Consider the following 25,630-nt stretch of genomic DNA (forward strand, 5'->3'; position numbering starts at 1 on the left):
GTAGGAAATGTTCAGGAGAGTGGATAGAATAATTATATGCAAAGAAATCAAGTGACACTGTGTATTTGCAATTGTTGCTGGCATTTTACTCCACCCATCCTAGATCCTATTGGCCACAATGTAACTCAATGCATATGAAATATATATTGGGCTATAAAATAAAACTATTCTACATGCCGCAGTGATTGTATTGTAGGAAATGTTCAGGAGACTCTATAGATTGATTATATGCAAAGAAATCAAGGGGCACTGTGTATTTGCAATTATTGCTGGTGTTTTACTCCGCCCACCCCATTGGCCACAATGTAACTTGATGGATATGAAATATATATTGGGCTATAAAAAAAATCTATTCTATATGCTGCAGTGAATGAATTGTAGGAAATGTTCAGGAGACTATATAGATTGATTATATGCAAAGAAATCAAGGGGCACTGTGAATTTGCAATTGTTGCTGGTGTTTTACTCCGCCCACTCCATTGGCCACAATGTGACTGGATGGAAATGAAATATATATTGGGCTATAAAAAAAAATCTGTTCTATATGCTGTAGTGAATGAATTGTAGGAAATGTTCAGGAGACTCTATAGATTGATTATATGCAAAGAAATCAAGGGGCACTGTGTATTTGCAATTGTTGCTGGTGTTTTACTCCGCCCACTCCATTGGCCACAATGTAACTCGATGGATATGAAATATATATTGGGCTATAAAAAAAATCTGTTCTATATGCTGCAGTGAATGAATTGTAGGAAATGTTCAGGAGACTCTATAGATTGATTATATGCAAAGAAATCAAGGGGCACTGTGTATTTGCAATTGTTGTTGGTGTTTTGCTCCACCCACTCCATTGGTCACATTCCAAATTGCTGAATAGCCTTTAGATCCATTATTCCTTTTGTTAATGGAGGTGATTATCACCACTTGGTGATTACCTAACAATTCAGCCAATGATCTAATGTAGTTGTCAATCACATATATTAACTAGTCACCATCTTTAGAGATGTAGGTGAGTCCAAAAGACCATTTACAGTTTTATACCTTTTAGATTAGCAAAATAATTTTTACAACAAGGTCAAATCATAACCAATTTCCAACTATTAAATGCTAGAATAAGTTCAATTTCATCAACTCTTTTAGAAGGAGATATTTTAATGCAACTACATTCCAGCTATAGCTTAATTTGAGAAAGAAATATGTATTTGTCGTTATATTGAAAGATACATGTTTTAATTGAGACGTATGAAGGCTTGTATTGTACAGTGAGGGAAAAAAATTATTGATCCCCTGCTGATTTTGTATAAAAGACACCTGTCCACAGAAGCAATCAATCAGATTCCAAACTCTCCACCATGGCCAAGACCAAAGAACTGTCCAAGGATGTCAGGGACAAGATTGTAGCAGCTTGGTGAGAAGGTGACAACAGTCGGTGCGATTATTCGCAAATGGAAGAAACACCAAATAACTATAAATCTCCCTCGGTCTGGGGCTCCATGCAAGATCTCACCTCGTGGAGTTACAATGATCATGAGAACGGTGAGAAATCAGCCCAGAACTGCACGAGAGGATCTTGTCAATGATCTCAAGGCAGCTGGGATCATAGTCACCAAGAAAACAATTGGTAACACACTATGCCGTGAAGGACTGAAATCCTGCAGCGCCCACAAGGTCCCCCTGCTCAAGAAAGCACATGTACAGGCCGTCTGAAGTTTGCCAATGAACATCTGAATGATTCAGAGGAGAACTGGGTGAAAGTGTTGTGGTCAGATGAGACTAAAATCGAGCTCTTTGGCATCAACTCAACTTGCCGTGTTTGGAGGAGGAGGAATGTTACCTATGACCCCAAGAACACCATCAAACATGGAGGTGGAAACATTATGTTTTGGGGGTGTTTTTCTGCTAAGGGGACAGGACAACTTCGACTGGTACCCGTCAGCTGCCTCAGGAGTCCCACAAGCCAACCAGGCCTGATAGGACTCCTTCAGCTTGACAGCATCCCTTACTTCCGGTGTCCACCACCGGTTTCGTGGATTGCCGCCTCGACAGGCACCGGAGACCTTACGACCACAGCTCCGAGCGGCCGCTTCGACAATGGAGGTGGAGAACATGGTCCACTTGGACTCAATATCTCCAGCCTCCCTCGGGATCCAGTCGAAGCTCTGCCGGAGGTGGGAGTTAAAGATCTCTCTGACAGGAGACTCGGCCAGTCTGTCCAGCTTCCTCCCCCGCCATCGGATCCAACTCACCACCAGGTGGTGATCAGTTGACAGCTCCGCCCCTCTCTTTACCCGAGTGTCCAAGACATACGGCCGCAGGTCAGATGAAACGACAACAAAGTCGATCATCGACCTACGGCCTAACGTGCACTGATGGACACCCTTATGCTTGAACATGGTGTTCGTTATGGACAAACTGTGACTAGCACAGAAGTCCAATAACTGATCACCGCTCGGGTTCAGATCAGGGGGGCCGTTCCTCCCAATCACGGCCCTCCAGGTGTCACTGTTGTTGCCCACGTGGGTGTTGAAGTCCCCCAGTAGAACGATGGAGTCCCCAGTCGGAGCACTTTCCGGCACCCCTCCCAGAGACTCCAAGAAGGTCGGGTACTCTGCACTGCCGTTCGGCCCGTAGGCACAAACAACAGTGAGAGACCTATCCCCGACCCGTAGGCGCAGGGAAACGACCCTCTCGTTCACCGGGGTAAACTCTAACACATGGTGGCAGAGCTGGGGGGCTATAAGCAAACCTACACCAGCCCGCCGCCTCTCACCATGGGCAACCCCAGAGTGGTGAAGAGTCCATCCTCTCTCAAGGAGTGTGGTTACAGAGCCCAAGCCGTGCGTAGAGGTGATCCCGACTATCTCTAGTCGGAACCTCTCAACCTCACGCACGATCTCAGGCTCCTTCCCCGCCAGCGAGGTGACGTTCCACGTCCCTAGAACTAGTTTCCGTGTCCAGGGATCGGGTTGTCGAGGCCCCCGCCTTCGACTGCCGCCCGATCCTCTACGCACCTACCCCTTATGGTCCCTCCTGCAGGTGGTGAGCCCACGGAAAGGCGGCCCCACGTCGCTCCTTCGGGCTGAGCCCGGCCGGACCCCGTGGGGAAAGGGCGACGTCACGGTCCTCAAAATGGTTTCCATCATTAAAGGGTTTTTGATAAAAAATCCTACAATGTGATTTTATGGATTTTTTTTCTCATTTTGTCTCTCATAGTTGAAGTGTACCTATGATTAAAATTACACACCTCTCTCATCTTTTTAAGCAGGAGAACTTGCACAATTGGTGGCTGACTAAATACTTTTTTGCCCCACTGTAATTACATGTTGGTGTTTTCAGTAGTAAAGACATTTGGTACTGTTCTGATGGAGCTAAAACCTGGAACAACAATAACATTTCTTACAGAGAAAGTATGCAAACATACCCTTTCTTTTCAGTATCACATTCACACATTAAACATTAATTTTATATTTTTACAGATAAAATCCTACATCTACATCTCTAAAGGTGATACAACAGGCTAATGGCCAGTTACTATAAGTAATTGACAACTGAATTGTTAAGTAATCACCAAGTGGTGATAATCACCTCCATTAACAAAAGGAATAATGGATCTAAAGGCTATTCAGCAATTTGGAATGTGGCCAATGGTATGGGTGGAGTAAAACACCAGCAACAATTGCAAATACACAGTGCCCCTTGATTTCTTTGCATATAATCAATCTATAGAGTCTCCTGAACATTTCGTACAATACATTCACTGCATCATATAGAACAGATTTCTTTTTATAGCCCAATATATATTTCACATCCATTGAGTTACATTGTGGCCAATGGAGTGTGCGGAGTAAAATACCAGCAACAATTGCAAATACACAGTGCCCCTTGATTTCTTTGCATATAATCATTCTATAGAGTGTCCTGAACATTTCCTACCATACATTCACAGTGGCATGTAGAATAGTATTTTTTTTATAGGCCAATATGTATTTCATATCCATTGAGTTGCATTGTGGCCAATGGGGTGGGCGGAGTAAAACACCAGCAACAATTGCAAATACAGAGTGCCCCTTGATTTCTTTGCATATAATCATTCTATAGAGTCTGCTGAACATTTCCTACAATACATTCACCGCGGCGTGTAGAATAGGTTTTTTTTATAGGCCAATATATATTTCATATCCATTGAGTTGCATTGTGGCCAATGGGGTGGGCGGAGTAAAACACCAGCAACAATTGCAAATACAGAGTGCCCCTTGATTTCTTTGCATATAATTACTCTATCCACCTTCCTTGACATTTCCTACAATACATTCACCGCGGCGTGTAGAATAGTTTTTTTTTATAGGCCAATATGTATTTCATATCCATTGAGTTACATTGTGGCCAATGGGGTGGGCGGAGTAAAACACCAGCAACAATTGCAAATACAGAGTGCCCCTTGATTTCTTTGCATATAATTACTCTATCCACCTTCCTTGACATTTCCTACAATACATTCACCGCGGCGTGTAGAATAGTTTTTTTTTATAGGCCAATATGTATTTCATATCCATTGAGTTGCATTGTGGCCAATGGGGTGGGCGGAGTAAAACACCAGCAACAATTGCAAATACAGAGTGCCCCTTGATTTCTTTGCATATAATCATTCTATAGAGTCTCCTGAACATTTCCTACAATACATTCACTGCGGTGTATAGAATAGTTTTTTCTGTATGAGTCAATATGTATTTCATGTCCATTAAGTTACATTGTGGAAAAAGAGGGTGTGGAAATATTGTGTTGCTAGATGTAGCACACTGTTCCCCATGATTAGACAGGTTTGTCTTACTCTACACATTCTCCTGGACATTTCCTACACTGCTTTCTCTGTGGAATATTCAATAGTTTATTAGTTATGAGGCAATATATATTCCATATTCTGTCATTGGCATTGTCTGAATTTTACCCTTGGAACGTGTTTTAACACCCACTAACACCCACTTTTTATCGAAATTACTCTTAAATATGATCATATTTGAATTGTTGTCAATGTTTTGAGAGGTACATGTTCTCAAACAATTAATAAACTCAATTTATCTCAGTTTTTAAGTAATTCGTTGGTCTCTTTTATTTTGAAAAATTCCAGATTTTCGTGACCCGGAAGTGTTTCTTTAATGTTGCTCACAAGACGCAGATCAGAAATCTGTTGAGCGTAGGTCTTGTCGCTTGTCATGTATTGCTATCGAATTGACAATCTAGAGAAACAATGGCATTTGCTAACGATTTTACAAAAAAATTGTCTTTAGAGGAGACAAAGGCTCTTATCTCAATTTGGTCGAACGAACGGATTCTCCAGAATTTGGAACATAGTTATAGAAAAAAACACGTGTATAACGAAATGTCAACAGTGGTTAAACGACCATGTATTCAAGAAGACGGGGAAACAGTGCCAAATAAAGATAAGAGACATAAAGTACTTATACAGACTTTCACGGAGGAAACCAGGTAATAGTCGACAGTTGACAGTCTTTGCTGAATTTCTTAGCGTTATGCCTGATATGCCCAAGTCTAAGGAAACTGGCGACAAGGATGATCATGACGATAATATTGATGGTAAGCAAATTCACCTGTGTTAACCAGTGTTTTTGATAATAAAGATGAGAACAAACATGGTGAAGTCTGTTCTGAATTACAGCTATTAATCTTAAGTTGGAAACGCTACATTTTCAGAATGTAGCTCCGTTATTTTGGACTATGTACACTAAATGAGCAACTGTGAAACTAGTCGAGTCAGTGTCAGTATCTACTGTAATTACGTTGGACTATAACGTTAACTTGAAGGGATTGGATGATTTTAAAGCAATTGTCTTAAGAGGCATTTGTAAGATGTCCACAATGAATGCAAAAAATAAAAAAACATGCTAAATTGGACTGTTAAAATATTTGAAACGAAGTACACTATTCTGTTAATTTTTGTTCTGGTTGCTGTGTAGCGTTCTCAAAGAAATTGTGATGAAGTTCTTGAGATCCCCTCCCTCCAATGCCTTTCGGGGGAAGAGTCCCTTGCTTGTTGTTGACTCTCTGTTGCGCACTTGTGCAATTGGGCTGTACGCTGTTGGCAATACTCGGCCCTCATTCAGGGGGGTTGCGGTTGGTGGGTTTCTCTTTGATTGATGCCTGGCAATGTGGGTGGATTGATTTCCTGCCTGTTGGGCCCTGTCCGTAACACTGTCTCAGTTCCAAGGTGTTACGCTGCTATATTATTGTGCTGGGGGATATGAGGAATGCACTTTCTAACTTTTCTCAGACTCCTCCAGTTTAAAATTTTAGGAGGAGATGAGGTGCTGGTCCACACCTGCGGAGTACCTGGTTTGGGGGGCCCGTTGCTGTCCCTGTCCTTGTCCACCTGGTCATACTTTTGACCTAGTCTAGAATCAAATAGACTCTGGATTTTGCCCAGAGAAATGTATTTATTATTCTAATTGGACTCTTTAATATCAAACCCGGCACAGCCAGAAGAGGACTGGTCACCCCTCTGAGCCTGTGTCCTCTCTAGGTTTCTTCCTAAAATTCGGCCTTCTTAGGGAGTTTTTCCTAGCCACTGAAATCCAACACTACTGTTGTTTGCTCCTTGGGGTTTAAGGCCAGGTGTCTCTGTAAAGCACTTTGTGACAATTGCTGTTGTAAAAAGGGCTTTATAAATACATTTGATTGAAATTTGATTGATTGAGATAACGCAAATATAAGCATTGCTTTATTAATCTGGAAGTACTGTACTAAGCTTCTGACAGCTACCTCGCTACCCATATATTTGTCCATCTTCACTAGCCCTGTGAAACACAAAATTCCATTGGTTATAGTTCGACCAGGGACTATATTTGTAGGCTATACAAATGGTTATTCTGAACCATATGGTGTATAACGTTAGCTGTCTAGAATGCTAAGCTATAGTTAGCTGTTTTCTAGTTAGTTCCTCAGGCTGAATCTAGAAAGCTAACTAGTCACTTCTAGGAGAGTATACAAATAGTTTGCTCGTATATTTACAGTGTGGAGGATTGGCTGTATAAATGTGAATTACAAACCAGACATGCCAGCTAGTAGTAAATAGTACATGTTTATTAGATTTTGTTACCAAAATGTTATCTGGGAAACAATTTGTCATGCCATGGTGTGGCAATTTTGCCATCTTTTTGCAAAACCTAAAACAAACATCCTAGAATGTCAGTAAAGTTTTCCTGTCCTACCAGGTCCCCCTCTTCCTCTGTCGTCTCTGCGTCTTTTTGTTCCTCCACTGCGTTTGGTGTCGGCAGCTCTATGGCAAGTTGTTCAGCAGGGAGACATAATGGACTATGGCTTGGTGGAGGAGTTTGTAACCACTGTGTTGGAGGTGGTCCCGGATATGATGAGTTACCGAGAGAAAGTCCAACTCGCCATGGGGCTGCGGGCAAAGGTGAGAGATATCGTTCCAGCAGGACTGGGTCTTCACTGCATTGTCAGCCTTGAAACTTTTCCATGGCAAAACCAGGTAGTAGCACAAGCTGAACATGAGACACTTTATCAAGTGGCAAACTATGCCACTGAAAAGCTGTCTTATGTGTTTCAAAGTTCTTTTTTGTAAAGTAAATTTTATTAATACATTTACAAATGTACTTTTCTTCCTATGTTTTGTTGGTTGTGTGTCAAATTCAGGAGAAAATAATACATAGTGAAATGTTATGCTTTGTGTCACATAAGCATAATGATATAGCTGCTATGGCCTGCTACACTGTACTGTCACAACAGGTCATATTTTTACCGGTTTCCCAGTCTTACGGTACAAGTCATTCTTTTGCAGAAATTGCTCCTTTTCAGTGCTTCAGTGTTTGTTTTTGACAGCTGGTTCTGGAGTTGTGCGAATCGGTTCAGACAGTGGACCTGGAGGCCATCCAGCCACACCTGAGCAGGATTAGGGCCATCACTAATATAGAAAAGGTGTGTGCCTATTTATCACTGCCTGATACTGAGACCTGTAACTCTGCTGGACACTCACTAACTGGGTTATGCATTCTTGATGTAGATGCCTGATCCAGAGGTGGAGGCATCAGAATCAAAGTTCTTGGAACTTGTCCGAACTCTTCTAGATAACCCAAATAAGAAGATCTTTTTTTTTAAGGTGGGTGTAATAACAATATGTGTGCTTATCAGTCATTTTAATGGGGTACCACCCCCAGAAATGCAAACCGTTGCGGCCCAGGGAGAGGGGTGTATTTAGCTGTGTATGAAGATAGATTCCAGGTGAGGAGAGAAGAATTCATACAATATAGTTACATACCTGCACCAACCATGATTTACATAAAAACAGTCTCTGCCACCCCTGGATGTGTTGCGTAGGTCAGTCATGTTATTTCACGTCAGGGGCTGCAAAGACTGGCAACTGGACTCCATGAAGCAGGAGAAAACAATTAGAAACAAGTACTTTTTTCTGTTAGTGATTGTAGCTCTTCCATTTTGTTGCTGAAAGAGCAATAGAATTGGTTTTCATGTCATCATTTTGGGTAATTGATTGATGACAAAAAAAGTAATTTAATCAATTCTAATTAAATCTGTAACGCTGTGAAATGTGGAAAAAGTGAAGGGGGTTGAATTCTTCCTGAAGCCAATGTATATTTGGAATATTTAACTATGTATATTGTAATTATGTGTGACTTCTCTATGCTTTACAAAAAGTCTGCACATTGGCTTCAAACAAGAAAACTAGTAGTAATTTAATGCAAAGTCCATTGTTCTAGGAGGTTTTTCCAGTAGAATTCGGGCCCATGTATGACACAGCACTGCAGACTCTAATGTGGGAGTTCCTCTCCAGGCTGGAGAAGCTGCTTCCAACACCTACATTTCAAGAGGTGTGTTCAAATTGTTTAGAGACAATAATGTCAGTCTTGAATTTCTGATCCTGCTCAAATCTGGTAATATGCTCAGGAAGCTGTCCCACAGTGTGTTGTAATTTATCTTGTCTAGTTTATGCTTCTAATGAGTCTCATACCTTATTCTAATTTAAAATGTGACACGTCTTTTACATTTCCTGTTGTCAGACTGCGTCGTGGCTCAGACCTGCTCCCTCTCTGCTAAAGGAGTGTGCACAGACTGTAACTCAACCACATCCTTTGAAGACTCTCCTACTGCACCACAGATGCCACGGTCATTTGTTCACTAATGGTAGGCTTTTTGTTTAGATGGTTTTCCAGTTCTATTTTCATACAATGGAAAACATATTTGGTTAGTTCCAATTAAATCATATTTGCATATCAGTCATTACTGACATGTCAGCCTCTACTGAAAGGCTTCTCCTACTCAGTGACACTTGGTACACTGGTCGCAGAGTAAAACTGTAAAACTGACAGTGTATTCCTTTACAGAGAAATTGTCATACAATTGCAATTACAGTAGGGAGAACAAGTATTTGATACACTGCCGATTTTGCAGGTTTTCCTACTTACAAAGCATGTAGAAGTCTGTCATTTTTATCATAGGTACTCTTCAACTGTGAGTGGCGGAATCTAAAACAAAAATCCAGAAAATCACATTGTATGATTTTTAAGTAATTAATCAGCATTTTATTGCATGATTTTTGTTTTAGATTTTAGAGTCTCTCACAGTTGAAGTGTACATATAATAAAAATTACAGACCTCTACATGCTTTGTAAGTGGGAAAACCTGTAAAATTGGCAGTGTGTAAAATACTTGTTCTCCCCACTGTATATAGTAGTTTTGGAGGTACAGGGCTGGGCAATATGGCCCAAAAACTGATGCCACAGTATATTTTTTGAATCTTTTGGATATGGTATGAATTGTACATTCTCAATTCTGAGAATATAGAGGCTGCGCATCTCCTACAAGTCTGCCTCGCAGGACAAATGCTGGTCCATGCAGACCCACAAAATTTTACTTAACTGAGTTTGCCCTATAGAAATGATGTCATTGATCAAATTAACATTGTATCAGAACCCTTTTTAATGGCAACAAACCATAATAACAAATCTAACGTTTGAAGGGAGCTTTGTGATTTTGCTGATGTCCGTGCATGAGCTCATCACTATAAATGTGTCAGTCTTGAACCCTGCACCTGACCTGTGCCATAGCCAATCCGATCTACAGGGCCATTTGCAGTCACTGACAGGCAGTAGCAAAAGCATACATTTAGTTAAATAGCTAAAAAGCATTTAAAGCCATGAAATTCCCCTGAATGTTTAAAACACTTTAGTGCTGTGACAAATGGAACAATTTGCATAATTAGGATTTTTTAAATAAAATGTCAAGTCACTTATCAGCTGTTGTTGTGACAGCCTTATCACATTGATGCATTTTTTGGAGATGGCTAATCAATGGAAGATATTAAATATATGAAAAAAACATTACTAAGGCCCCACACAGGTAGGCCTGTTTCGCTACTAATGAGCTGGGAGGGTAGAAAACTGTTAGTTTACAGTAGCTGAAAGTGATTTATACTCAATTAGCCAATGCCAGCATATAGCTTCTCTCAGTTGGATGCCGTGACATCTACTAGCTATGTAATCAGATTTTTTATTTTCTTTTACCATGGGGACATATTCAATCAACCAAATATCAGCAGTTGTCACGAAGTGCTTTTACAAAACACCTGGCCTTAAACCCGAAGGAGCAAACAACAGTAGTGTTGAATTTCATTAGGTTGAAAACTGCGCTGTACCGTTATTGTAATTTGTTAGAAAATTTTAAAACAGCACCTTATTAAGGCCCTGTAAAGGTTTGAACGTTGTCTTGTAAATTGCAGCAACAAAGAGTTAGGGAATGGTTAGGTCTACAAGTTCAAACCCAAGTTCATCAAATTTATCTGACAGTTTGGACACCAATTTCTTGATAATCTGGTTTTGTAGGCTTTTGCTTGCTGGCTATTGCCTTGTTGATAAAGTTTAGACATTAATGGCTGGGTTGTGATATTTTGAGGGGACAGCAAATTTACAGTGTTATACAAGCTGTACACTCACTACTTTACATTGTAGCAAAGGGTCATTTCCTCAGTGTTGTCACATGAAAAGATATAATCAAATATTTGCAAAGATTTGAGTGGTCTACTCACCTCTGAGATATTTACTCTGCTACTAGTATGAAGACAGACAAAAATGACCAGTTGACATCAGCATTTAATGATTTAATTTAATGTTTCTACAAAAAGTAGACAAGTTAAGTGTTATTCTATATATTCAGCCTTGTAAATATTAGAGGCAGGATTGTACACCGTGTCCATTTAATGTTAATTTGTATTTATTAAAATTTTAAATAGTGTTTTAAGAGCAAATAAACACAGGGTAGTCATTAAGTTGTACAGTGACATATGTTTGGTTTTGGTTTCTATACTTCAGCCCTTTGTATTTGAAATGACACAGTAACACTGACTAAAATGTTAGATTGCAGACTTTCAGTTTTTTTTAGGGGGGTGGGGGTGTGTGTGGGGGGAGGGGTGTGTGTATTTGAATAAACCATGAACGATATTGGAATTGCAGTCCTTATTTCCTGGTGATGCTCTCTCTGTACTGCACCAATCTTAAGATCCTGTTTGTTTCTGGGATTTTTTGCATTTCTTCAACAAGTCAAAGCACATGCCCAATTTGATTCCAGTCAGGTGATTGACTTAGCTAGGTCAGTGACATTCCACTTTTTACACAGAACTCTTTGATTGTTTAGCAGTATGTGTAGGGTCATTGACCTGCTGCAATGTGAAGTGCTGTCCAATAGATTTTGAGACCGTGTTTCCTGCTGGATTTTGTATTTGCAGCTGGTGCATACCCCACCTGGGAGATTTAGTTTTTTTTCTACTTTAGCTGACAAGTAGTCGCTTTCTGTGACATTTTGACACACAGGCAAATCAGTTTAGCTTTAGTTTTTTTCTTTTGTGTGACAACATCTAGATAAATATTCAGAGTTCCACCTGGTATAAATATTGATTGGAATAGAAATCTACAAAAAATGTGATAGTAAGACATTTTAATAATAATAATAAACGTGCTGTAGATATGAATGGAAAACACTAACCCTTATTAAATAACTACAAAAATCCCAGTTCAGTCAGTGGCAAAGTTTGCAGCCCTCTGTAGAGCACAATTCATCTTGGTTTCTGTAGAACTGCTCCAATGCTCTGGAATATGGAAACTAATCCGCAGGTGGCCCATTTATGGTTATCCTTACTCAAGCTACCAGATGCTCCCTCTCCAGCCTGTCCTTGATTTTGTTTTCACCTGCAAGTAGTTACGTCAGCTAATAAGGCCCTATCACAACAGGAACAGTCAGTGTGATGGCAGCAAGTTGGGACAGGCAATGGTAAAGCTGTGACCAATCGACTGCTTTGTCAATCTGTGAAGCAGTCGTCATCATTATTTATGTAAGCTGAAAATGTTGTCCATAGTTCCTCCGTGGATGTGGTTGCTGGGACTCGTCTTCTCCTGTGCCTCACTTTGTCTTTCATCCCGTGAGCATATAGGCCTCTGGGGTCCTCCAAATCATCATGGAGTCCAGCCAGGAATGAGCCAGGAGGAGAATGGTTCTCACCTGAATCCATTGTGCTGTTCACTGCTGCTATTGTCACAGGGACCTGCACAACAACGTTTGTTTACTGTCATTTTATTCTCTAAGGGAGTACTGCCAGGTATTGGCTTTTAGAATAAGTAACCTGATTAAGGTCTTTGGACTGAAACGTTGTTCTTATTAAATCTTTTCGTTATTGCATGTGGTGTAAACTGGGCAGGAGGTTTTTGTTCTACTATAGTCTGCTTTTGGTCTTCTCCGATGCACCTGTCGATCTGCAGGTGTGCACTAGTTTGGTTCCTAGAATTAGATGAGGAAAGGTATAATTACCTTACCTGCCTGGTCCTTTAGTGCCAAGATGTTCCCACATTCCCCCTGAAACACCCATAAAGGTATAGTTTGTGGCAGAACTGAAGGACAGAATGTATACTGTGGCGCCAATGGCATATTGCACAAATGCGCCCCACATGTTGAGCTGTACCTCATCAGGCAATGCTGCCAAGACCAAGCTGGTGGGTGATTATGGCCTGATGCTGTGACAGCCACTGTGTGTCCTTCACCACCTGTAAAACATTGTTACAAAAAGAATGAGATACATGAACTGAGAAGCACATATCTTATTGATTGTAATTATAGAACAGACATATGGTCAAGTTTACGGTTCCAGTGATTTCTGTATTGGAGAATGGTTTATTTAAAGTTTGTGGTTACTAAGTCCCACGGCCACAGAAGCTGCTTACAACTGTTCTGTCGTGTAGGGAACCTCAGTCACAGCATCCTCACAGACAACGGCAAGGCGATGTGCAGCACAAACAACAGACACCATCCACGGAAATGAGTCTTTATAGCTGTGTGGCTACAACATTTACTCTGCCTATTTGAGTTGGGGAAATTATTATAATTAACCAAAAATATTTAACTATAAACAGAAAATATTGTGTTTGACAGAAAAAAATATATGGTCAGACAAATGCATGGTAAATTGCATAACCTAGAGTCTAGACCATATGGCCCTCTGTGCAGTTTTGATGGCCTTTCCATCCTCAAGGTGCAGCAGGTCTAGAAACTGATGTACAGGTTTCCCCTCCAAATACCTGTCTGATAGAATAATACTACCTGACATAGTTGATCAAGAACAGGTTGGTTGATGAAAACCCCCTGAAAACACTGATCGGTAAACCTGTACATTACCAATGTGCAAATCCAGCTCTCTCCATATGTCTACCTTCGTCAGTCTCAAGTCTGAGATGCCTGGGCCTGAGGTGCTCAGTGGACGTATGCTTGTCCAAGTATTCCAGACGAAATAGTTTACTGCCCATCTCAATAAAGGACTGCTTTTCAACTGCTCTCTTATCCTTCCTAAAATAAAAGACCATGTCATAGTGTATATTGCAATAAACTGTTAAGGAGAACTGTTCCTTTTATTGTATCTAGCTAGATATTGGCAAAAATAAAACCATGAGTGTTGTAGAGCCAGGCCTTGAACTTAGGAATGACTTGCTATTTTGGGTCACATTTGCAAACTCGGTTTGAGTTTATAGTTTGGAATGCATGTTTGTTATGCATGTTTCAACTTTTGGGTACTTTATTTGCCCTTGCACTGGGGGAATATGAACAAATCATGTTGTTTTGTCCAAATGGTTCATCTAAAATGGATGAAAATACACTAATTAAACCTGAAAGTCTGAACTTTTGCCCATTTGTCCTATCATTTAAGAAATCCAAAGTGCTGAAGTACAGAGCCAAAACAATAAATCTTGTGTCGAATAGTATTTAACTCCTGTACTGACCAGATCAATAGCTTATTTATATATTGGACTTTTATATTATTATATTATAAAACAAATATTTGATAACACACTTTTTTAAATATATATTTTTTTTACTTTCAGTTCCTTCATCTTGTGTCAATGATCACATCCTCTCTTCACTATCTCACTCGCTCTCAGAGAAGATGGCAATGGATATTGATGAGGCATGCACTAAAACAACTTATGTACCCAGATATTGCCCTGTATATAGCACTGACTATGAGGCTTTGAAAGAGGAAAATTATACAGATGAGGAGCTGGACAGGAGTTTGGACACTGTTAATATGATGCCAGTGGAGTTGATGGATAAAGGGATAGATGACTGTGGACTGGCAACTGAAGTTGCCAAAGTAGAGACTGAAATGGCAGAAGAGGTGTCCCAACCATCATCAATGCACAGTGGGGTTGTTGGTCCCTGGTCCCTGGAGGAGACAAAGGCACTGATCACCATATGGTCAAAAGAAGAGATTCTTCTGAAGTTAAAACAAAGTTATAGAAACAAACATGTGTATAGCGAAATATCCAACTTGTTAAACACTCTTGGCTTCCAACGGACTTGGAAGCAGTGTAAAAAAAAGATTAGAGACCTGGAGTGCAGCTACAGAAAAGCACTGATAAACCCATCCAGCAGTATCCAAGGGAGCTGTTCGTTATTTTCTGAACTGCGTTGTTCTACGCTTGATATTGCTGTGGAAACTGGACAGGTTTCTGATGGGGAAGAAATGTCTTTGGAACATGATGAAGGGCCTTCTGTGGATGTTTATTTAGAAGATCATCAACATGAGGAAATGGCTTCCAGCAAAGTGACACCGATGACACTCGCCACAGAGCAAAAAGATGAGATAGAAGGGCATGAAGCATTTCACAGTCCTCAAAATGATAGGATCAAAATTGAAGGAGAAACCCATTGTTGCCAACCGACAGTTAAAGACGTGTCTAATTTGGATTTTGAGTCTGTAGTGCCTCTACCCCAACTTCATGACAATGCACTTATGACATGTGAGTAAATCCTTTTGCGACATAAACATTATACGAAAGGTGCCTCCCCAAAAATGTTGTACTGTGTCATGTATGTGTCTGTGCCCCATGTTATTACACCAGCCAAAATGAAAGGTTTAAGAAACTATTTTTGCAAAATCACAGCAAAGCGTATTTAATGCAGGAAAGTACTGTGTAGAAGTTTTGTACAGGACATTCCAAGGCTTCAATTAATGGTGAGACTTACATCCGGTATTCTGTAATAATGGTTCTTTTAACCTGTCGGAAATAACACTGAAATGTTTGGTTATTATTGTTTTTATCTTTCAGTTCATCCATGTTGTTTCAATGACCACGTCCTCTCTTCACTGCCTCGCATGGTCTCAGAGAAGGTTGAAACGGACATTGGGACAAATTCCGAATTCTCTTGTGCACCTAGAAATTGCCTGATGTATAATAATGAGAGTGAGGCTTTGATGGAGAAAAATAATACAGAGAAGGAGCTGGGTATGAGTTTGGACACTGTTGTTAAGTCAGTGGAAATTACTGATAGGACTGAGGAAGGAGTAAAAAACTATGAAGAGAGGCTTCATCGTCAAAAACAAACTGACGCAGTTGTAAAGGTAGGGATATTATATGCAGAAGACGTGTCCCAAACATCATCACCAACAGTCTACCTTGGACGGCCATGGTCCCTGGAGGAGACAAAGGAGCTTATCGCCATTTGGTCAGACAAACAGATTCTTCAGAAGCTTAAGAAAAGTTATAGAAAAAGAAATGTGTATAGCGAAATATCCAAGTTGTTAAACAACCATGGATTCAAACGGACTTGGAAGCAATGTCAAACTAAAATTAGAGACATGAAGTACAGCTACAGACGAGCACTGAGAAACCCAAGCAGTGGCAGCAGTGGCTCAGTGACCTGTTTGTTTTTTTCTGAATTGCGTTCATTGCTTTCTGCCATGCCTGATGATGATAATAATGAGGGAAATGGACAGGTTTCAGATGGAGATGAAATGTTTTCATATCATGACGAAGGTCCTTCTGTGGACGTTTATTTAGAAGAGCATCAACATCATCAACATGAGGAAATGGCTACTGTAAAAGGGACGCCAAAAACACTCACCACAGAGCAAGCAGACGTGAATAAGGGTCATGAGGCAGTTTATAGTCCTAAATGTGAAGGGATCAAAATCGAAGGAGAAACCCTTTGTTGCCAACATGCGGTTGACGACATGTCTCATTTGGATCTACAGCCTATAGTGCTTCTACCTCAACTTAACAACAGTGCTTTGATGACACGTGAGTAAAACATTTAGATACATTATAAGAGTTCAGATGCCTGACCAATTCTTTCATCTTGCTGAATTACAAATGGTACATTGAAATGTTTTTCAGTTTGATATTTTATAAGAAAATAAAAAAACGTCCTTGCATAGGTATTCAACATCCACACATTAATATTTGATTGAGCAACCTTTCGATTAAATGTCAGTTTAAGGTTTTTTGGTAAGTATGTACCAGGATTGCACACAAGTGATTTTAGCCTATTTCTCTTCAGATTTGCTCCAGGTTATTTAGCTTGGTTGGATGTTGCTTAAAGAACCACATTTTAATATATTGCCACAGATTTTCAATGGGTTTGAGATAAGGAATTTGTCTGTACCATTGAAGAACATACACCTTTTTTTCTTTCCAATATTGCTTTTGCCATTGCTGAAATGTGAATTTCCTTCTGAAGTTCAGTTTTTAAAAGACTTGCAGTATACCCTCCCATTTTGCTTGATTCAATAATCCTTTAACAAGATCAAGAATGTGTCCCACATAACAGCAAGGACTTTTTCATGCTTTCAGATTGTCATTTTTGTGTAGCATCTTCTTTCTTGCCACCTTCCAATTCAGGCAAATGTTATGCAGAACTCTTGATGGTTGACCAATCAACTATCAATCTACTCCCAGCCACTGAACTCTGTTGCTCCTTCAAAGGGATTGATTCCCACTCTTTGTAACTTCTCTCACAAGTCTCCCTGTTTAAGTGCTGGGTTTTGAGGGACAACCTTTTCATGGCAGTTGGTGGGTGGTGAGATGCAGCTTCTGTTTCCTCCAACAGTGCTCACTGGGATATCCAAACAATTTGACATGTTGTACCATTTTCCTTATCTATGCGTTGTATTACTTTATCTCTAACTTTTATTGAATTATTTTGTTCTTAATTTTTCTTCAGATTCATAGTCTGACTAATGATCTGTCAATAGTGGTTTCATGTGGACATGTCTTTAACTTGACTATGTGACAGAAACCTTAATGGTTCACAGGTGGAAATCCATGTTAAGGTAATTGTGTCATTTTACGGCAATTTCTTTCATCTTTCTAAACTGGGAGCTTCCTAAGCACAGGGGTTGAAAACTGAAACAGGCAATATATTTCTGTGTTAAATGTTTATGACAAATAGTTCCCAACATAAAACCAGTGTTATCTTATTACCATTTATTTTTATTGTCAGTAAAAAATAAATCAAACTAAACGAAATGTACCATTTGTAATTGTAAAATTAGAGAATTGGTCAGGGGTCTGAACATGTTTGCAAGGCACTTGCAAAAAAAATATACAAAAAAGTATTCTGGGATTTTCAACCACTGGTTGTAAATGTAGTACAACCCAGCTAAAACAGGTCCCTTACAGTCGTGAACTGTCATGTAAGTTCCCATGTGCTCAAAACGCTTAACTCACTTTCAATCTTGGAATTTCATGGATACCTGTGATATCACAGGTGCAGTGGTCCCCCTAATTGTTTTCCGGGGCTCTATATAAGACTGGAATATTTGATTACTCATGTTTTTGTTTTTCAGTTCATCCGTCTTGTGTCTCTACACTGCCTCGCTTGGTCTCAGAGAAGGTGGACATGGACATTGATGAGACACGTTCTGAGTCCACCATTGGGCCCAGAAATTGGCACATATATAATCGTAAGGCTGAAACTTTGAAAGAGGAATGTAATACAGAGCAGGACCTGGGGATAAGTTTGGTCAGTGTTAACAAGATGCCAATGAGCGATAAGACAGAGGGAGAGAACTATGACGAGAGACTTAAACATCATAATCCAACTGATGTTGTAAAGGTAGGGATTGTAGATGCAGAAGACATGTCCCACACATCATCAACGGTGCAGAATGTTGGACGCAACTGGTCCTTGGAGGAAACAAGAATGCTTATTGCCATATGGTCAAATGAACAGATTCTTCTGAAGTTTAAACAAAGTTATAGAAACAAACATGTGTATAGCGAAATATCCAAGTCGCTACATAACAATGGCTTCAAACGGACTTGGAAGCAATGTCAAACTAAAATTAGAGACTTGAAGTGCAGCTACAGACAAGCACTGAGAAACCCAAGCAGCAGAGTCCGAGAGACCTGTCCATTCTATTCTGAATTGCACACATTTCTTTTCGCCATGCCCGATATGCCTGAGTGTAAGGAAACTAGCCAGGTTTCAGATGGAGAAGAAATGCCTTTGGATCTGGATAAAGGGCCTTCTGTGGACGTATATTTAGAAGAGCATCAACACGAGGAAATGGCTTCTGGACAAGTTACACAAATGGCAGTCACCACAGAGCAAACAGACAAGATAAAGGGACATGAAGCATTTCATAGTCCTGAAAATGATCAGATTAAAATTGAAGGAGAAACCCATTGTTGCCAACAGGCTGTTGAAGACGTTTCTGATTTGGGTTTTGAGTCTGTAGTGCGGTTACCCCAACCTCATGACAACACTGTTGTGACAAGTGAGTCAAACATTTCTATACATGAAAACAATACTAAAGTACGTTCTGTAACACAAATATTTAATGATTTTTGTTTTTCAGTTCATCCATCTTGTTTGAATGACCCCATCCTCTCTTCACTGCCTCACTTGGTCCCCGAGAAGTTGGAAATGGACTTTGAGTCTGAATCCATTTGTGCACCTAGAAATTGCCCCAGATTTAACAATGATAGTGAGACTTTAAAAGCAGTAAATAATGTAGAGGAGTTAAGGATAAGTTTGGACACTGTTGTTAAGTCAGTGGAAATTACTGATAGGAATGAAGGGGGAAAGAGAAACTATGACAAGAGACTTAAACATCGTAAGCCAACTGACGCTGTAAAGGTAGGGAAATTAGATGCAGAAGACGTGTCCCAAATATCAACAATGGTGTACCTTGGACGGCCATGGACCCTGGAGGAGACAAAAGTGCTTATCGCCATTTGGTCAAAGAAAGAGATTCTTCAGAAGCTTAAGCAAAGTTATAGAAAAAGAAATGTGTATAGCGAAATATCCAAGTTGTTAAACAACTATGGATTCAAACGGACTTGGAAGCAATGTCAAAGAAAAATTAGAGACATGAAGTACAGCTACAGACGAGCACTGAGAAACCCAAGCAGCAGTGGCTCAGTGACCTGTTCTTTCTATTCTGAACTGCATACATTACTTTCTACAATGCCTCATAATAATGAGGAAACTGGCAATTTCTCAGATGAAGAAATGTCTTTGGATCAGGATGAAGGGCCTTCTGTGAATGTTTATTTGGAAGACCTTCCACACAAAGAAAAGGCCTTTGTGACAGAAAATGCATTTGCTGAAGAGCCAACAGAAGAAAGAAAGAGTGATAACACTTTTCAAAGTTCTCAAAGCGACAAACTGATGAAAATCAAAGAATCCCATTGTTGTTTAAAACTGGTTGACGAACTGTCAGAATTGGCTCTTCAGAGTGTCAAAGAGCTGTCAGATGAAGATATATCCTCAACGTCTTATAGAGTTTTAAATGATGAGAGCTGGACACAGAACTATAAATGGACCTTGGAAGAGACACAGACACTTATCGCCATATGGTCAAATGAAGAAATTCTTAAGAAGTTAGAGCAAAATTTCAGAAACAAACACATTTATAGCGAAATGTCAAAGTTGTTAGATAACCATGGCTTCAAAAGGACTTGGAAGCAGTGTCAAACAAAAATTAGAGACCTGAAGTACATGTACAGAAGAGCGCTTAGGGACCCAAGCAGTAGAGTGAACTTCTCGTTCTTTTCTGAACTGCACACATTTCTTTCTGCTCTGTATGATAGGAGAAAAAATGATTGTATCACTCAAGTGCTAGAAGATGTATCTGTTTTGGATCTTCAACCTGTAGTGCTGCTGCCACAAGTTCACAAAAATGTACTGATGAAATGTGAGTATATTGAAAATATAATACTGATAGTAAGTTGGAGGTACCATACTGTGCAAAGGTTTCAGGGCACTTTAAACATTGATTAAAGCTATTTATTCTAAAAGATAAAAACGCTATATTACATTAAAGGAAACATAGAAAACATGAATACAACAACAAGAAATATAAATCTGTCAGTAGTTTCTATAGGTCTCCTTAGAATGCAATTTACTTTTAGTTGTTATTTTTCAAGTAGTCTTGCTTCATACAGGATTTTCCCATAACTTTGTTTTTTGTTTTTTTTACTTTGGCTGCTTTTTGTTGTGCTCTGTGTCCAGCTTATCCAACACAGTTTAAATCTTGTTGAGATTAGGGCTCAGAAATGGCCAACCTAATTTTGCACATCCTCTGCAACTGGCTCTTAATTGTTTTTGCCGTAATTTGTGTAAATATTGTGCTGAACCTTTCTGACAATCAAAGAGAGACATTTTTTTGCAAGTCTTTTCACAGTTGAAGCATTTACATTGCAGTCAGAGGCTGAGCATGCACTTAACTGGATTTGCTTCTGTCCCCCAAAGATGTTAGGTACTGTGGTTTGGGTGCATGCTGCTTTTTGGTATTACTGAGTTGTCTCTGTTCATGCAATATAGTGTTTTTTTACAAACAAATAAATATTGCCCACAAAAACTTAAAATATGGTGAACTCCAGTAAAGTTAAAATTACTATTTTTGCATTGCAATTGTAAATTGTGAGGCAAACTCGAGGAGGAAAAGCTAGTTCTGCATGAGTGGTGGTATGGGTAAATCATGTGTGTTGAAACCAAAATAAAATATGACATTTTGTACTTTTGCCTCATGTAATAAATCTTTTAATTTTGTTTTCATATTCTTTGAGCGTACAGCAAAAATCACAATTTAGAATGTAATGTCCCAACACTTATGGAGGGCACTATTTTCCTAGGTGGCCTAAAACTTTTGCACAGTCCTGTAGTTGTGCGTGGAAACTGCATTCCAATAACTAAACACTGGGTGAGATTGACATATGCATCCTTTAAACAATGGATCTTCTTTCCTGTCAACAGGTCGTGCACCTCGTTCATTTTCCGGCACCATCAGACATTCTCTTAAAAGAAGCAAGTGTGACAAGAAATGTTCCTTATGTGGGAGGAGATTTGTTGCAGGAAATGATTTGATGAAACACATGAGAACTCACATTGAGCAGAGCCCTCACCAGTGTACCAAGTGTGGGGAAGGCTTTGAACATCTGGACGATCTACAAAAACATCAGCAGAACGAGTGCGAGGAGATGAACCAACAGGAGGTTTGTGAACAACCACTTGAAAAGGACAGGGTCTCAAGACTTACCAGTGCTGATCCCAAAAAGTGCCCTCTTTGCCATAAGACTTTCACATTTCAGTACTTGTTGAGAAGGCATCTTTCTATATATCACAAAGGAAAAAGCCTTTTCAAGTGTTCTCTGTGTCAGAAGGGATTTCCTTTCCTCAGTTATTATAAGAAACACCAGGAAAACAAAAGAGATTGCCTTTCAAGTAAAGACATTAAAGAAAGGAGGAACATGGGGCCCAAAAAAAACTTTGGTCATGTCATAAAAAGGCGCATGAAGTGTCCCTGTTGTTTGAAGGCTTTTGTATCTCATAGTCAATTAAAAAGACACCAGGAAAACAAAAGATTTTGTCAGATTGGGAGACTTGAAAAAAATGGGAGGAAGCAGACATGGACACTGACTCCTGGGGAAAATAGTAAAGACATTCCTCAGTCTTCCAGTCTAGCAACTGAGGAACCAACTACCTCCTATGCCCTCACCACTTCAGCACATTCCTCAAATAAAAAGACTATTCCCAAAGCATGTCCTATCTGCCATAAGACCTTTACATATGAAGCTACCATGATTAGACACATTGCTTCTCACCAAAAGGAAAGTCTCAACAAGTGCCCTGATATCTTAAAGTGCAACTTTTGTAAAGAGATGTTTTCTCGTGGCATGGAACTCAAGATCCACTACAGTCGTGTTCATCAGTTTACGGGCCCATTCCCCTGTCCTTCTTGTCAGAACACTTTTGTTTCATTATCTGAGCTGAGCATACATCAGAGGAATGAGCCCATGCCGTACCAGTGCTCTGTTTGCCAGCGGTTCTTCAGAACACAAAAAACATTAACCATTCACAAACGAATTCACACTGGGGAGAAACCATTTGTCTGCGCTGAGTGTGGAAAGGGTTTCCGGATTCAAAGTCTGCTACAATCCCACTCTGAGATTCACGTTGAGGGAAAGCCATATGCCTGTTCAGCTTGTGGGAGACGATTCAAGAGAGAAGCGCTATTGAAACAACATATGTTGCATCACAAAGATGCATCTTTCGTCTGCCCAGACTGTGGCAAAAAGTTTTTCCAGCTGACATGGTTAAGAAGGCATATGTTCATGCACACCGGTGAAAGGCCGTTTCTCTGTGATGTCTGTGGCAAGGGTTTTAAATCAAGGGCTGAATTAAAGCTACACACCATGACCCACACAGGAGAATTTCCGTTAAAGTGCCCAGAATGTGGCAAAGGCTGCAGGCAGAAGAGTGAGCTGCAGAGGCATCGGCAGAAGCACACAGGAGAGCGTCCGTATCCATGCTCCTTGTGTGATAAACGTTTTTGTAGCAACAAAGATAGAAAACGGCATATAATCACCCATACTGGAGAGAAGCCGTACAAATGTCAAGCTTGTGGCATGGCTTTCATGCGTCGAGCACTTTTGAGTGTGCACCAGAACAGGTCGTGCATGTGAGGCCCTCCTGCCAAAAGACAACGGGTCTCAAATCTCAAATGCCTGGCCGATGGTTTACTATGGTTCCAAAAAACTTTGATCTAGCCTTTTGATGGAGGTTGATCAGCCTGCTCCTATCACACCTCATCCAGCCGGGAGACATTTGACCCCGCATCAATTTCATATAAAGGCCACTTGAATCAAAGTCGTTGTCTTATCGCCTCTGGAATTATGACAGCATTCACATTCCTCTGCCTTGGAAGCAGCAGGAGCCCCTGGGCGGATTGGGATTAAGTGTCACGTGAAAATACACCTGTTAAATATCACATGTTGGTGTTACAAATTCACATGGAGTTTTTACAACATTCCACATTATGTATTTCACGTGTAATTTAACATGATTTCCCATGTGGAAAGAGATTCTCTTTATTATGTGTTTCACATTCACATGTCAAGTTTTTAGAACATTCCACTTTTGATATTTGACATTTCACACTTTATCATAGGAAACTGCACATTACAAATGATATTAAAAACAGAACACCATTCTAAGTACTTTTACCTGCATTTTATTAGACTTTTGTGATGTTCTTCTAACTGTGTTAATGTAAGGTATATGAGACGCAGTGCATTGATGGAGATCTGTGTATTTATCTAGGTCTGGTTCTTGTTGCTGTTGTAGAACACCATCTAATGGACTGTTTTCTAATCTCAGCTTCACTCATTATTGTTGCTATTACATTTTCAATCCATGTCATATTAAAAGTTTTACCTGAACTCCTCCCTTTTGTCATTTATAAGGCGGACATCCCCTCAGCTTTGACGCCATGCAGGCTTTCATCTCTATCTCTGGGTGAACTTGTTTCAGACATGTTCAGAAAAAGAAAAATGTTTTCAGGTAAAGGTTTTACAATGGCACTCAAAGCAGGTGATGTGCACAGTAGATGTTGATGCTATAAGAGGTCAAAATACTTTCAAATGACAGCAATGCTTTTTCTTTTTCAACTAAATTAAACTTGCTTTCCAGGATAAATGGTAATAAAGTATTGACTCTGGAGGCAAAAAATGAATAAATAACAGAGATGTTCGATCAGGTTGAAGTCCGGGCTCTGGCTTGGCAATGTAAAGACACTCTCAGACTTGTCCCGAAGCCACTCCTGCATTATCTTGGCTATGTGCTTAGGGATGTTGCCTTGTTGGAACTATCACTCTAGTGTGAGGTCCCGAGCTCTGTGGAGTAGGTTTTCATTAGGGTCGGTCTGTACTTTTTTCTCTTCATATTTCCTTCATCTTTCCTGACTAGTCTCCCAGTCCATGCTGCTAAAAAACGTCATCCCAGCTTTGTACTGCCACCACCATGCTTCACCGTAGGGGTCGTATTTACCCCGGTGATGAGTGATGGCTGGTTTCTTCATGATGACATGATGCTTGACATTCAGGCTGTGGAGTTCAATCTTGGTTTCATATCAATCATTTTGTTTCTCATGGTCAGAGTATTTGAGTGAGCTCTGTCAGAGTGACCATCAGGTTCTTGGTCACCTCTCTGACCAAGGCTCTTCTCCAGAGGTGTAAAATTACAAAGTAAAAGTACTCCACTGTGTTTGGCTGTGTTCACCATTTTGGGGAAGTATCTAATTACGATCTAAGTAACCAGGTAAAGGGAGATTCAAACTAACCAGTGATCAATTAAATAAAAAGGAAGAGTGTAGATTATCTATTAAGGTCTGGTTAGTTATGTTTACCAGGGTATTTAGCGCTTCCTGGTGTTTGGGACCGTTCCCCAGATACAGTGAGGAGAGTATTTGATACACTGCCGATTTTGCAGGTTTTCCTACTTACAAAGCATGTAGAGGTCTGTAATTTTTATCATAGATACACTTAGACTGTGAGAGATGGAATATTGTATGATTTTTAAATAATTAATTTGCATTTTATTGCATAACATAATTATTTGATACATCAGAAAAGAACTTTTCTGTATTTGGTACAGAAACCTTTGTTTGCAATTACAGAGATCATACATTTCAGGTGTTCTTGACCAGGTTTGCACACACTGCAGCAGGTATTTTGGCCCACTCCATACAGACCTTCTCCAGATCCTTCAGGTTTCGGGGCTGTTGCTGGGCAAAGATTTTCTACAGGTGCTGGTCATAATATTAGAATATCATCAAAAAGTTGATTTATTTCAGTAATTCCATTCAAAAAGTGAAACTTGTATAATGTATACATTCATTCCACACAGACAGATATATTTCAAGTGTTTATTTCTTTTAATTTTGATGATTATAATTGACAACTAATGAAAACCCCAAATTCAGTATCTCAGAAAATTTGAATATTGTGAAAAGGTTCAATATTGAAGACACCTGGTGCCA

At 39.9% G+C, this 25,630-nt stretch overlaps 1 protein-coding gene across 9 annotated transcripts; it reads left to right on the plus strand.

The window, feature by feature from the left end:
- Nucleotides 1-5,181: 5,181 nt before the first annotated feature.
- On the plus strand, nucleotides 5,182-24,045 carry LOC105025853 (zinc finger protein 493-like). 9 transcript variants are annotated; one of them, XR_002197305.2, is made up of 11 exons: nucleotides 5,182-5,592; nucleotides 7,227-7,429; nucleotides 7,855-7,950; nucleotides 8,036-8,131; nucleotides 8,748-8,858; nucleotides 9,048-9,171; nucleotides 14,406-15,323; nucleotides 15,633-16,604; nucleotides 18,152-18,268; nucleotides 20,403-20,506; nucleotides 21,568-21,677. XR_002197305.2 is itself a non-coding variant. In XM_010896859.4 (10 exons), the coding sequence occupies exons 1-10, from the start codon at nucleotides 5,529-5,531 to the stop codon at nucleotides 23,274-23,276; spliced, it is 4,410 nt and encodes a 1,469-aa protein (XP_010895161.2). In that variant the 5' UTR covers nucleotides 5,182-5,528; the 3' UTR covers nucleotides 23,277-24,045. The 9 variants fall into 9 exon arrangements, 8 of the variants coding, with proteins under 8 accessions (XP_010895161.2, XP_034150687.1, XP_034150688.1 ...); XM_010896859.4 differs by lacking the exon at nucleotides 20,403-20,506 and having other exon boundaries at nucleotides 21,568-24,045; XM_034294796.1 differs by having other exon boundaries at nucleotides 18,152-19,084; nucleotides 19,166-21,659.
- Nucleotides 24,046-25,630: the final 1,585 nt, after the last annotated feature.

The sequence above is a fragment of the Esox lucius genome, chromosome 10 (genome assembly GCF_011004845.1).
Source record: "Esox lucius isolate fEsoLuc1 chromosome 10, fEsoLuc1.pri, whole genome shotgun sequence".
Taxonomy (NCBI): domain Eukaryota; kingdom Metazoa; phylum Chordata; class Actinopteri; order Esociformes; family Esocidae; genus Esox; species Esox lucius.

Bases quoted from the DNA above. Each gene is read 5' to 3' on its own strand.
- LOC105025853 (XM_020050256.3), top strand. From the start codon at position 5,529: ATGCCTGATATGCCCAAGTCTAAGGAAACTGGCGACAAGGATGATCAT. The intron at 5,593-7,226 runs GTAAGCAAATTC...CTGTCCTACCAG, and splicing joins TCATGACGATAATATTGATG to GTCCCCCTCTTCCTCTGTCG. The intron at 8,859-9,047 runs GTGTGTTCAAAT...TCCTGTTGTCAG, and splicing joins CAACACCTACATTTCAAGAG to ACTGCGTCGTGGCTCAGACC.